Consider the following 14,211-nt stretch of genomic DNA (forward strand, 5'->3'; position numbering starts at 1 on the left):
TTTGTCCTGATCCCCACCGTCGGTGGCCGCGGACCTTCTCTGGCTAATGGATACTGCCTGGCCAATTTGATACTGTCTTTTTGCCACCGAGAGGGATCTGCTTGGAGATTAGCCACGATATGCCTGGGGCTATTTGGGGTAATTTGTTCATTAAGTAACTACAATACACATTTTTAATTAAGTAGACAACAATCCGTGTTTTGATGCGTGAAATTGCCCCGTTTTAGTGACCCAATTTCGTCCATGAAGGGGGCGTAAGCTAATCTGATAAAATGGGGGTTATGGGGGTCTGCATGTCCTTTGTTGTAAAATCAGGCCTTTTTAGTCTTCGTAATCTGTAGGCAGCCTCCCTTAAAATCAACGTAATTCGTTACAAGTACATAAGCGGGAAGCGTAAAGTCGACATCAGCTCTGAGACTTTAACGTAATTCGTAATCGGCGGCGAAAATTTGGCGTAATTCGTGATCACTACCCCCATGCAGACCCTTGTTAATCTGACAAAAATGCAGCCCTGGGTGGCCTGGTTTTTCTCCCTCCAGATTCCTGCTCCTTTTTCTATTATACAGTGATGACACAAGAAGCGATCGAGTAGAAACAGAAAGTCACTCCTGGTCCCTAGCCGGGGATCGAACTCACGCCAAACCCGGGCACCAGCTTACACCCCGACGCTCTAACCGTTCGTCTAAAAGTACAACTTTTATTGTAGTGTGCATCATAACTACAGACGTACAATTGAGCTTTTCTCACCCTCTTAAAAATGCATTGACATAATTTGTAGACAAAATTTCTTTAACAGTGTAAATATAAAGAAATAATTTGTATCAGCGACTCCTGTGCTGCAGTGCAATGTGAACCAGTCAGAATTGCCCTGAGGAAGGTGACAGACGGTCACCGAAACGTCAGCTGAATAAACTTCTAGGTTGTGTAAAACTCACTTTCTCTCTCGATAGCTTAGTCAGCGCTTGGGGCAGCTTGATGTGTAAAAAGGGCATATCGGTAGATACGGACGCTTGATTTACCACCTAATCAAAAATTAATAATTTAGGTATAACTAAAGATCATTACAATATTTTCGTCGGCGCAAACGTACGATTGTAGCTTTTATCATTATTCATAAAAAAATAAGTTTTGCGTTGTTGGGAATAGCTAACGTACTGCATTTTGTGTTCGAAAAAATTAATGAGAAGGGCAATAAAACACGTTTCACTCACTCTCACTCTCTCCCATAGCTTAGTCAGCCGTCGGGGCAGCATGATGTTTGGCCAAGTTCTTCCACTGCTGGCGGTCCTCCGCCAGTCTGGCCATCTGGTTGGCTGTTACACCAGTCCACTCTTTTAAGTCTGTAATCCATGACCGACGGGGACGTCCCCGCGGCCGTGCGCCTTCCACCTTACCCTGGAGAACTGTATGTGACAGTGTGCCTTTGGCCCTAGACACATGTCCGAACCACTGTAACTTTTTCTTCTTAACTGTGGCCAGGAAGCTGTCGAGTGGGCCTTGCAAGGTGTAAATGCGTTCCATGACCTCTTTGTTTGTAGTGTGTGATGTCCAGTGAACTCGTAGCAGTCTGCGATAACAGTTCATCTCAAACGCATTGATTCTCTTCACTATAGCTGCATTCAAAGTCCATGTCTCAGCACCATACAAGAAAATAGATAGCACAAGACAACGTAGTAGGCGTATCTTTGTTGGCATGGAGATGCTATGACTGCACCAGATGTGTTTTAGCTTTGACAGTGCAAGGGTTGACTTGGCAATCCTGACTTTCACCTCTTTGTCTGAGCTGCAGTCTTCTGTCTGGACAGAGCCGAGGTATGTAAACTCACTGACCTGCTCCAGTTCTGTGCCTCTGACTGTGACTTGGCCATTTGTATCAGACGGACCAGATACAAGGCATTTGGTTTCTCCAGTCTAATCTCCATACCATACCTCCTGCTTGTGGAGTCCAAGCTGTTGATCTGGGATTGCTGATCCACTCTTGACCCATCCAGCAAATCCACATCATCCGCAAACTGGAGGTGGGTTATGGTGCGTCCTGCCAGTTTGATGGGTGCTACTTTTGGTGCTAAGGCTTCTCTCATTATGTTCTCTAAGAATATATTGCAGAGTGTCGGAGAAAGAAGACATCCCTGGCGTACTCCAACTGACGTAGGGAAGCAGTCACTGAACTCCCCCCCAGTCATGACTGTGCTTTGTGATGCTTTGTAGAGCGCTTCAACGCACTTAACAATCCCCCTGGTAATGTTGAACCGGCGCATCACTGCCCAGAGACCGTCCTGCCATACTCTGTCAAAGCACTTCTTGTAGTCCACAAAAGTGTGGTAGACTGGTTTCCCGAGCTCTCTGTACTTTTCGCAGATCAGACGGAGATTGAAAATCTGTTCAGCGCAGGACCTGCCTTTCCTGAAACCGGCTTGCTCTTCAGCGAGTATTTTCTCAGCCTGTGGTTGGAGCCGGTTCAGGATGACCTTGAGCAAGATCTTGCTTGGATGAGAAATTAGACTTATAGTGCGGTAATTCTGGCATTGCCTTAGATTGCCCTTCTTTGGGAGAGGGATAACTATGGAAGTTGTCCAGGCCTCTGGCCAATTACCGGTTCTAAGCACATAGTTGCAAATCCTTGTATACAGTTTTACAACTGGTTCTCCCCCTGCTTTGAGTAGTTCTGCTGGTACATTGTCTATTCCAGGTGATTTTCCCATCTTTAGTGCTTTGATTGCTGCTGTAACCTCTGACTCAAGGACTTCTGGTTCGTCATCTACTTGCGTTTGGTAGGTTCTAGATTTTAAATCTTCCAGTACACCTTCCTCTGCAGTCAGTTGGTAGTTGTACAGTTCTTGGCAGTAAGTTTTCCATCGCCTTAGTATGTCTGGCTTTGTAGATAACAAGCTTCCATCCGCATCTTCAATGCATGTTGTCTGGTTTCCTCTCTTCTGGGAGAGTGACTTTATTGTGTGGAATGCCTGTTTTGTGTTGTTGCTTTGTATGCCAGACACGTTTACGTCATGCATATTTTACCAAAAATTATTCTTGATAACCTTATGTCACTAGCAACCAATATCCAATACAAACCAAGTTAACTCTGATTTCTTCCATGAGAAAACAATGTTAAAGTAAATATTAGCCACCCCTGATACCTTAATGGGCGTGTTTTGGCTCTGTTGTTATAGCCTAGCCCGGGGGCGTTACAGTACACTGGACATCAGCCCATCGCACGCGAACAACATGCGTCCAAACAATGGCTGTCTGCCTGTGTCTGATTTTAGGGGACTGCATAGAGGGTAGAAATTGACCAAAAAAGTGAAGAATTTGTTAGAAAACCAGAAAGAGACTGCTCTAGCCTTTTGTTTCCAAATGATAGCTTTTACATGGTTCATGTGGAGGGTATCCAGTCGAATTTACTCTGGCTATAGTTGGGTTCAATTCTTGGGCATTCAGTTGGATAATTACTTAACAATAATGTATTATACTCACGACAAATGCGTTTTTCAGGCTTACTCCTTTCCTGTAAAGGCCTAAATCAAATCTACAACTACAGATCATTAATTTAGCCTAAACAACTTTTTGATATCTGGGTACATGTATATGATTTAGAACGTCGCAATTATATCACACGTACTTCACACTAACATTTCAAATTGGTACATATCAAGAAAATGCCCTGCATGTCTGATGTCTTAAATTGAGCTACTTAAGATGTGTGACACTTGCGCCAAATCCTTAAGGAGTTGACGTTGAGATGTTCACGAGGGATAGATAGAATTCCTCCGACTGCGCCCAATGTTTACAAAGTAACAAAAGACCTTAAGAGCTCACTACCCGCCAGCTGACCCCAGGTGTGACCTGGAGGTTGTTCAACCGGTTCAGCGACATGTCAAAGTTCATGGTAAGTACCACTCCTCGAGGCTCTACCAATATTTGAGAGAGGGGGTGTATTTGAAAAAAGTACTTTTTTGAAATATAACGATAATTATTACACTAGATATCAAATAGTCTAGTCTACTACTCCTATAGCTCCAAGCACACATATAGCAAGATAACTTTGAAATTCCATTTCGTATTGTAGAATATTGACATTCATAAAAATGAGAGTCCCCTTTTGAGATTCTTAGATGGAATGTGCTAACGATTGTGAGGTGATCTTTTTTGTCCAATCGTCATTGTCCCAGAAAAAGAAGTGTGACTCAAGAAATGTTTCTTACGACGACATGACAATCCCAACGGACGTGTTTCTTAAGTTTTGGTGAGGTTTTCTTTATCATTTCTTTCTCTTCTAGACGCTTCATGTGGTAGTCTTCTTACCATGACCATGACAGTGCAGAATATTCGCCAGGACGTATTGCGCTAATCTCCAAGCAGATCCCTCTCGGTGGCAAAAAGACGGTATCAAATTGGCCAGGCAGTATCCATTAGCCAGAGAAGGTCCGCGGCCACCGACGGGGTTGGTGGGGGTCAGGACAAAAAAAGGCTATATATAAAAAATGTAACGATCACTCCCCCACAACCTCTGCTTGGAAAGTAGTATTGCGCAATCTGCCTGTTGATATGTTTATGTTTTCTCTGCAATGAGTTGGTAAAATCTGTAAATCTTTCAATGGAAGCATTCTTACATTGCTCAAACCATACAGAAAACATCGTGTAAGCTGTGAAAGAGGGTCAGGTTGGTGGATAGGATTGTGACCTTTCTAACATGAGCCTTTTTTTCTGTTGTTACCAACGACAGAAAAAAAACGGGTTTTTTGTCGCTAACCATGACAGAAAAAAAGGGCAATAGTAGAAAGGTCACAATCTTACCAACAAACCTCTGCTTGGAAAGTAGCGCTTTTTAAGTATTTGAGTGGTGATATCCTTTTTTTAAACGAGAAAACAAACATTCTAGTCTTTCTTTGAGATTTAGATTTTTCTATGTCTTAATTTGAAACTAGGTCTGTATCAAATGGCCGTAAAATTAGGTTTGGTAGAGCTCTTGTTTAATGATTTCTTTCTCTGACGCTTAGTGCGGTTCTAAAACGGGGGTAATTCAACCAGTCCGGCTATGTTGTCTATATGCAATCAGAAAATAGCACATAAAAGATCCCAAAGACCATGAAGACCCCCCAAACCCCCAGTTTTTATCACGCTATGGAGGCTAGTACCTCTACTACGTAAGACTGGACACCAGGCTAATGTATATGTATATCCTTTTCGTGTAGACTATCTTCTTTGTCTCTGTCTCTTTTTGTCGGGTCATTGGCCGGTTTCCAGCTGTTTTGTAGCCCGAGGCAAGACGGGTGCCACAAAAGCCACACCGTGTGTTTATCTACCACACATAAGTGGTTAATAACAGAGCTGCTTCTGAAAAACAAATACTGCATTTACTAAAGGTGTAAAATATTTCTTCAAAAATATAAAAGGATGGTAGTGATTCTGCAGTTGCTCATCGTTGTTGATGTTTGTTTTTTAGATAAAAATGAGTTAGTGAGAAGCGGTATTTTTCTCGACATGACGGTGAAATGAGAAGCGTTCATGCGTAAAGCACTTTTTGCTGGGGTGTGCTTAAGTGGACAGTTGTCTGTGTTGGGTAATCTCCAAGCAGATATTCGGTGGGGCAGGGGGACTAAATATTGGGGTCGTGTGGCGTAGCGGCAGAGTGCTCGACTCGGAACCAAGAGGTCCCGGGTTCGAGCCCTGACATGCCACCGATCTTGTGCCCATGGGAAAGGCACTTTACACGACTTTCCTCACTTCGCTCAGTTGAAAATAGAGTATTGTATTGTTGGTGGCGGCATTATATAAGTTGAAAAACTTAGAGTGTGCCGTCACCACGTCTTGTGATTACATGTTGGAATATAAAACGAATATATTGGCCGCCTGTATCCAACGTTCGCGGGGTACAGTTGGATACAGGCGGCCAATATAAAGTCCCCCTGCCCCACCGAATCTGCTTGGAGATTATGTGTTGTGTATCGACACGTTCGGAATCCGAGTCTCGCAGAAAGCGACATTTTTTTAAAATACAAAATACGAAACACGTCATGTGTTAGGACACCCGTTAAGATCCTAAAGGATGGATTGGAGGCTATGAAAGGGGGTTTTCCAGTACGTTCTTCTTTTGACATCCACATAGTTGATATACTATTTTTACCCCCACAGATCCATACCTCCGATGCACGTGTCAGCCCTCATTCTAAGTAGTTGTCAGTTTTGTGCACGAAACAGGCACTTCTTGTTGTCGATAGAGGGTGGTCCTGTCCAAAGAGTATCATATTCATCCCTTTTCTACTAAGAAAATGATCGCGGTTAATTTTCTTTTTTTTTTCCACAGGAAGAAGTAATAGAAGTCTTTGCTTCCGACGTTCCTGCAACAATGGATGGACTGGCGACTAGAGAACGTGACTTCAGGCGATGCCTGGCCCTGATGGTACTCTTACAGTACGTCCTGACAATCACGCCCCCTGCCGACGCACAGGTGACACGCACCGTCACGGCAACGCCTGCGTCACCAGGCAACTTCACCGCATCGTCTGCGTTGCCAGGCAACGTCACCGCATCGTCTACGTTGCCTGGCAACGGCAACGCCACGTCTAACCGGCCGGACAACATCAACGCCACGCAGAGTCAGCGACTCGGAAACTTCACAACTACCAATCTGCGTTCGATTTCGTTGCCTAGCAACGTCACCAATTCTACAACGATGAACCCTGGCAACAACACCGACATTGCAACGACGTCTTCGTTGCCTAGCAACGATACCAACGCAACAACCGTCAACCCAACAATGTTTTCAAACAACACCAACCTGACGACGGTGCAATCTGCGTTGCCTGGCAACAACACCAACCTGACGACGGTGACTCCGTTGCTAGGGAACGGCACGTCGATGACGTCGCTCTTCCCTCATGTGAACGCAACCAATGGCACAGCTGGAAGCGACGCCTTGCCCCCCTTACAGTGGGACTGGTCAGTTATCGGAGTTATCGTCGCCTGCAGCGTGCTCGGGTTTCTCCAGTTACTCCTCCTCGGCCTCTGCTGCTTTCTCTGGGTTCGGAAACGCAAGAGTTCGGCGCTGAAAATCGGCTCCAAGGAATCCCTGAGGCCGAGAGACGAAAGCGACAAGGACGCCAGGCGGAAAAGCATCATGAAAAGCACCAAAGACGGGTCAAGAGATAAGAGGTATGTTTAAAGTGAAAACTTTCAGAGAAATTCTCTCACCTTTCGACCAGTAACTCTGGTCTTCCTCAGTAGACTGACCCAGTGGGGCTTGTCACGTGGCTTCTTTGAAGTGTGACGTCAACGCTGGGTCAAAGGGATCTGGTAGACGATGTCGGCACCCGTCGCGGTTGAGTGAAGGGTGATAATACGAAGTATGTTAATACATCTGACCTGTGCTTGGTGGCAACGAGTTCCACTCTACGATAGTTCTAGGAAAATACGAGTTTCGGGACAGCTCAATTCCTAGTTAATAACTTTGCTATTTGAAGGTATAGAACGTATCGTCGATGACGGTTAGACATCCAGGTAATACGCCAAAAAGCAGTTACTCAAGCAACTCGATATGATTTGACCATTTCCAAAAGCATATCCAGTTGCTTGAGTAACTGCTTTTTGGCGTATAGAACGTATCATTCCTTGAATATTTTGTATTTCTTTAGGACCAAGTCGCCNACACAATTCTACGCAGTACGTTCTGCCGACGCACTATCAGGGAAAATGGAGCATGCGTACTTCTCCAATTCAATTCTTTATAAACATACCAAACATAACAGACAAACATGGCATACAATGTTGCCTGAATGGCGTTGAATTTACACGTATACAAAATGTTAAAATATCATATATTTACAAAAACTATAAAAAAGTACAATCATGAAAAGGTATATATTTCCGAAATATGGCCTATGGGTCAACAAGGGTATTTTGATATATCAGTTCTTTTAAAACAATATTACTGCAACAGTACACTGTGTGTATGAGCATTTGGTGATATTAGACTAAAACATTTTGTGTCTTCTTTTAAATAATACACCATTGTATTTATAATAGTACCATATTTGATTTGTTGGTTCTCGGATTTTTAAGAAAAAATATGAAGCCACAGGGAAAAAAGGAAATAAAAACAGACTAGGCATCCTCTGATAGCCCCAAAAGCTACAAAAGGAGCCATGAAGTCAACATACCAGGCTGACTTATAATTCAAGTAAGGAATTTAAAACTTTTTATCAAACCAATGTATTGATAGATGGAAAAACTGTAACAGCTAGGAAGACAAGGAGCTTTCATCAACTGCTTGGGCCAAAATATGAACATTTTAGTTGATTCAGATTTTTTTTAAGTCAGAAAAAACCAATCTGGTGAATCCGAGACCCAATTAATTGAATTGGTGTGGCCTAAGATAAATTACTACAATACCGACTGATAGTTACAATTGATTATGTATTGATTAACTCATGGACACGGTTACCTCAGTATGGATGAATTATACATTTACTAACACCAAAAAAAATGAAAAATAAAATTGGTGAAGGGAATTTGTTTGTCTGTGTTTATTTTGTCACTTTCACAGATATTTTTTTATCTAATATTAATGATTCTAAACATAGACAATTCAAATATCAGAGTTATCAACCAAGAATTGAGGTATTCAAAAACTCGTATTTCCCCAGAACTATCGTAGAATGGAATTCGTTGCTATCAAGCACAGTTGGGGCATCATCACTAGAAAGCTTATACAACTCCTGCAATTAAATGTGCAAAAGATTGAGTGTAACAAGTCGTTTGGTGTGATATAGCTAGCTGCCGCCGTGCCGCGTGCCTGCGAAGCTGGTGTGTTACGCCGAAGGGCGGTTATACCGGCTAGATCGATACAGATACATCTATATCCTTGAAGACAAACTGGTAGCCAAATGTAAACATTTTGGTCTTCTTGATTTTATTTGATTTGATTTATTAGAATTGCAACAAGTACAATACTCGTGGGCCACAGGCAGCGGGGGCTGGTGTTGTGGCCCACACACAAAACAATCACAAGCACGCAAACAAGACACACATTTAAACCTAGTATAAGTATATAAAAATAAGTATAAGGGTACTAAAAATAGCATAGATTAGAATACTAGTATATCAGTCCATTTAGTACTAGGTACAGTTTCTTATCTATTGAAAGTAGGCCATTCAAAATGCCTTAATGAAGGGTCTGTATGGGGGGGGGGGTATTGATTACGAATTACGCAAAATTTTCGACGCCCTTGTAGGAATTACATTAAATTCTCAGAGCTGATTACGACTTTACGCTTTTGGCTAATGTACCCATTACGAATTACGTTGATTTTTGGGGAGGCTGCCTACAGATTACGAAGACTAAAAAAGGCCTGATTACGCCTTACGGAAAAGGGCATGCAGGCCCCCCTTAATGACAAACTCTTGTGCAAATTAAATAGCCTGCGGAGATGGAGACAAAGCATTTCGGTGTAGCATGTCTTCTTGCATACCTGAAGTCTGACCCATCCAGATGCCTTGAGCGCACATTTACATAACAAAACACCTCCTTCGCAGACTTGTAGGGCGGCTGCCTTTTTGTAGCCTCTACCAGGCTTCGGGAGGCGGCTGGAAAGAGTAGAAATCGGCCAAATAGAGAGATAACATGCCAGGGGAGTTTGTCTGCAGGGAGAGAACATTTTGCCGCTTCTCTCCCAGCAGACAAACTCCCCCGGAATGTTATCTCTCTATTTGGCCGATTTCTACTCTTTCCAGCCGCCTCCCGAAGCCTGGTAGAGGCTAGCCTTTTTGTCCCTGTGCGCACATTTGCAACAACAAATCCTTGTCAGAGGGTTGCCGCACTAAAAGTTTAGCTCGCTGAAGAGCTAATTTTCTACAGGTTGTGACATATAGCTCAGTATCTACAGGTTCATTGTACATTGTATATTGCAGCAGGGAAAATATCCAACGATTTCAAAACAGTATTATCGAGTAGCCTCCTTCGCAGACTTGTAGTGATTTTTTCGGTTAGCGGCTCGAGTTACGCCGCAGAAGCGATGGTCACAACCCGCCGCACCTGCTTCTGCGTACTGTCTACGTGCAAAAACGTGGGCAAACGCAGGGCATCCGTGATCGGATTTGGGAGCACGCAGACACGCCGTAGAACTTTAAGTGCATGTGAAACTTTTTCTTACACTCCACAATCCACTTTCATATCCCTGGTATTGACCTGAGTTACAAAATGTTACAAAGGATCAATTAATAAAGTCCCAAACATGATTATGAATAAGAGAAAGAAAATAGAGAAGATTTAATGAGTATTAAATTTATGTTCAGCTGTACTGTGACGAAAAAACTTGACGTATAGGTACGTATGACGTAACAGCCTACGTATACTACCCAACATGCAGTCACCATGGTAACGACCCTCCAGTGGTTGAACCACTTTTGGCGCAGTTTCTCAGTTCGCGCGCTGACTCGTACAGAGGACGGGTGTGCAGCGCGCTTTTACTCCGGGATTTTTCGTTTCTTTGAGGCAGTTTTCTGACCAGTTCACCCAACAACGGTACGTGAATATTTTTCATACAATTGTATCTTAAGAACACGACCTGTAATTTTTTCTATTTTTAATTCTACTAACCTAGCTGAAATGAGAATCTTCGTGCAATCACGTTATTGCAAGAATAATCAGTGCTTGGTAGGGATGCCTATCTGTAGCTAAAACGTTAATTCTCACAATTCAGCCGGGTACTTCAAAACTGCAACGTTTAAAAACGGTGTTATCGAAGCCTTTTCGAGAATATCTTGTTCATCGAAATGACACACTCTTCAGGCAGCTGCATTTCCCCCTAGGCCTGTATCACTGGGACGACACACGTTTTGAACAGGTTCCTGTTTTTCAAAACACATTCATGTCATTGCAATGACTGAATTTCCAAATTATCATCGAAATGATGAACTAATTGTGCTGTTTGGTTTTGTCAGGATGGTGCTTTGTACGAATACGATCTCTGCTCCGCTTTCCTATAACAACAATATCCCAAAACATGTGGCTTAATTACAGGCCTAATCAATTAAGTCATTTGAAAACCACTGTTGGAAACAGATGCTGTTTTGATGGTGTGATCATAGACTGAAGATTATAGAAGACTTTCTAGTAGCACTGTTGATGATTGAAGCTAGGCCAAAATTACCGCAAGTGCGTCTGTGAACGTCTGGAACACATCTTCTGTCATTTTAGAGTCGAAGCTTTTGGTTTTATTCTTCTTTCGCAAATGACACAGCCCGCGGCGATGGAGAAAATGACAAAGCTTTTTGGTGAAGAATCTCTTCTTGGAAAGCCTGATGTCGGACGTTCAAAAAGAGGTTATTGAGGCCTTTTCGAGAATATCTTGTACATTGGAACTACACAATCTTCAGGCAGCTGTATTTCCCCCTAGGGCTGTATCACTGGGACGACACACGTTTTGAAAAGATGCCTGTACACATGTCATTGTAATGACTGAATTTCCAAGGCTTCATCGAAGTGATGAACTAACTATACTGTTTGGGTTTGTCAAGATGGTGTTTTGTACGAATCCGATCTCTGCTCCGCTTTCCTATAACAACAATATCTCAAAACTACTTGCTTAATGACAACCCTATAATTAATCAAGGCATTTGGAAACCACTGTTGAAAAGAGATGTTTTTTTGATGGTGTGATCACAGACTTTTTCTTAGCACAGTTGATGATTGAATCTAGACCAAAATTACCGCAAGTGCGGCTGTCAACGTCTGGAACACATCTTCTGTCATTTTAGAGTCGAAGCTTTTGGTTTCATTCTTCTTTCGCAAATGACATAGCCTGCAGCGATGGAGAAAATGACAAAGCTTTTTGGTGAAGAATCTCTTCTTGGAAAGCCTGATGTCGGACCCATCCAGTTGCCATGCGCGTGCATTTGCATAACATAACAAACCCTTGTGAAAAGTTTGTTATATTCCACAATCCACTTTTATATCCCTGGTAGTGACAAGAGTTACAAAATGTTACAAAAGATCAATTCAAGTCACAATACGTGATTATGAATAAGAGAAAGAAAAATAGAAAGTGGAGAAGATATCATGAGTGTTAAATTTGTGTTCAGCTGTACTGTGACGAAAACGCTTGACGTATGGGTACGTGTGACGTAACAGCCTGGGTATACTACCCAACATGCAATCTCCATGGTAACGGCCATCCAGTGGTTGAACCACTTTTATCGGGTACTTTTATCGTTTCTTTCGGGTACTTCAAAACTGCAGCGTTTACAAACGGTGTTATCGAGGCCATTTCGATAATATCTTGAACATTGGAATGACACATTCTTCAGGCAGCTGTATTTCCCCCTAGGCCTGTATCACTGGGACGACACACGTTTTGAACAGGTGCCTGTATTTCAAAACACATTCATGTAATGACTGAATTTCCGAAGTACTATCGAAGTGATTAACTAACTACATATGCTGTTTGGGTTTGGGTTTGTCAGGATGGTGCTTGGTACGAATCCGATCCCTGCTCCGCTTCCCTGTTACGACAACATCCCAAAACCGGTTTCTTAATTACAGTAGCCTCTACCAGGCTTCGGGAGGCGGCTGGAAGAGTAGAAATTGGCCAAATATAGAGATGACATGCCGGGGGAGTTGAGTACATTCGGGTGCGGCACAATGTACTCTAGCGAACCAAGTCCCTCGGCATGTTATCTCTCTATTTGGCCGATTTCTACTCTTTCCAGCCGCCTTACAGCCCTATTAGCTAATTGACTCAGGCCATTTGAAAAACGATGTTGTTTTGATGGCTGGATTCTAGAGTCGAAGCGTTTGGTTTCAGTCTTCTTTTGTTTTGCAAATTGCAAATTGCACAGCCCGCGGCGATGGAGAAAAAGACAAAACATTTTGGTGTAGAATGGCTTCTTGGAAAGCCTGATGTCGGAACCATGCATCCAGTTGCCATGCGCGCACATTTGCATAACATAACAAATCAGGCAGGTTCGAGAGCGGGGCTCATTCGGCGCCACACCGTCCTTGTTATGTTTTGATGTATTGATGAATAAAAAAAGGTATCTCGGGTAGCCAATTTGCTCGTCCCCTGCCCCGAAGAAATCTGTTTGGAGATGAGGATCACAGCAAGTTAGCACTCTTCAATGAGCAACCGAAAAGCACAGCATTCATACGCAGTTGCTTGTCTAATCGAATGTCTTTTAAACATAACATAATAAGTTTTTAAAATATATTATTGTGTCGTAAATTGTTTCGTTTTTATCTTGAAAGTTCATCTGTGTTGGTAAAAGTCATTATGCAGCAAGTTTCAACTGTAATTTCCAACACAAGAAATTGGAGTCACCCAAATTTTCGACTGTACAACTCCAGTCTTTGTCAAGGAATGAACAATCCACCGCTTCCGTGACGTCACGCAGATAACACACGTGACTCCGTGAGCAGAGACGGGGGCGCCACAGACTTTCTACAACCTATGATCCACTGCTCACGGAGTCACGTGTGTTATCTGCGTGACGTCACGGAAGCGGTTTGGGTGAGTCCAATTTCTTGTGTTGGAAATTACAGTTGAAACTTGCTGCATATTGTTTTGTTTTTGGTTCATTTTTGCCGTCGTTATCATCAGAAAGCGTTAATCACATTACTACCTCAAAATGAACCAGGACTTTTTTTCTCTTTTACAGAACACCCCTTGGTATTTTCCATTGACCGGTACGTACCCCCACCTACTTAGCTTCAAGGCAGTCAACTTGGTCGTGGACAGAGAGTCGACCAGACGCGACAAGACGCGACCAGACGCGACAAGATGAGGCAACTTGTTCTGACCGCGTTTCTGCTGGGTTCTCTGGCGATGGCTTCGGCTTCTGGTAGGTTCACTCTCTGTTTTGCTTAACACTGCACGAAAAGTTGGACTACCAATGGTAGTATAGATATCAGTAAAATCATGTAATGTTTACTGTTAGAACAGGACCAGACATTACAATGACATTGACTTTCATTGACCACCGTGACGGTACTGATTACAATGGAAAACTGAAGCATTCTTTTGCAGGCGGAAACAATTTTTCAAAACATTTCGATTTGAGAACTGACATATTTGATTTAGATTTTACTCGTGTCTATAGTGTTTTCCCGCAGCACTAAGAACATGATAGAATAATCATTCTCGAACGTGAACTTTGTTTCCATAATCGTTGCTCACCTACCAAATATAATTAAGATCAATTCACACATTTATACAGAGT

General features: G+C 42.8%; 2 protein-coding genes across 2 annotated transcripts in view; both read left to right on the forward strand.

The window, feature by feature from the left end:
- The first annotated feature begins 4,187 nt into the window (after window positions 1-4,187).
- Window positions 4,188-7,162, forward strand: LOC109488274 (Y' element ATP-dependent helicase YEL077C-like). The gene is made up of 2 exons (XM_019792466.1): window positions 4,188-4,243; window positions 6,305-7,162. The coding sequence occupies exon 2, from the start codon at window positions 6,347-6,349 to the stop codon at window positions 7,160-7,162; it is 816 nt and encodes a 271-aa protein (XP_019648025.1). The 5' UTR covers window positions 4,188-4,243; window positions 6,305-6,346.
- A 6,535-nt stretch (window positions 7,163-13,697) lies between these two features.
- Window positions 13,698-14,211, forward strand: part of LOC109488275 (signal peptide, CUB and EGF-like domain-containing protein 2) — an 8,594-nt gene continuing 8,080 nt past the window's right edge. The window contains exon 1 of the mRNA XM_019792467.1: window positions 13,698-13,715. The gene's annotated coding sequence lies outside the window, so the exon portion shown is untranslated. The remainder of the gene's footprint in view (window positions 13,716-14,211) is intronic.

The sequence above is a fragment of the Branchiostoma belcheri genome, unplaced genomic scaffold, assembly GCF_001625305.1.
Source record: "Branchiostoma belcheri isolate BF01 breed outbred unplaced genomic scaffold, Haploidv18h27 scaffold93, whole genome shotgun sequence".
In the NCBI taxonomy this organism is placed as follows: Eukaryota; Metazoa; Chordata; class Leptocardii; order Amphioxiformes; family Branchiostomatidae; genus Branchiostoma; species Branchiostoma belcheri.

What these genes read in the sequence shown, in the direction of transcription:
- LOC109488274 (XM_019792466.1), top strand. Translation starts at nt 6,347, where the DNA reads ATGGATGGACTGGCGACTAGAGAACGTGACTTCAGGCGATGCCTGGCC.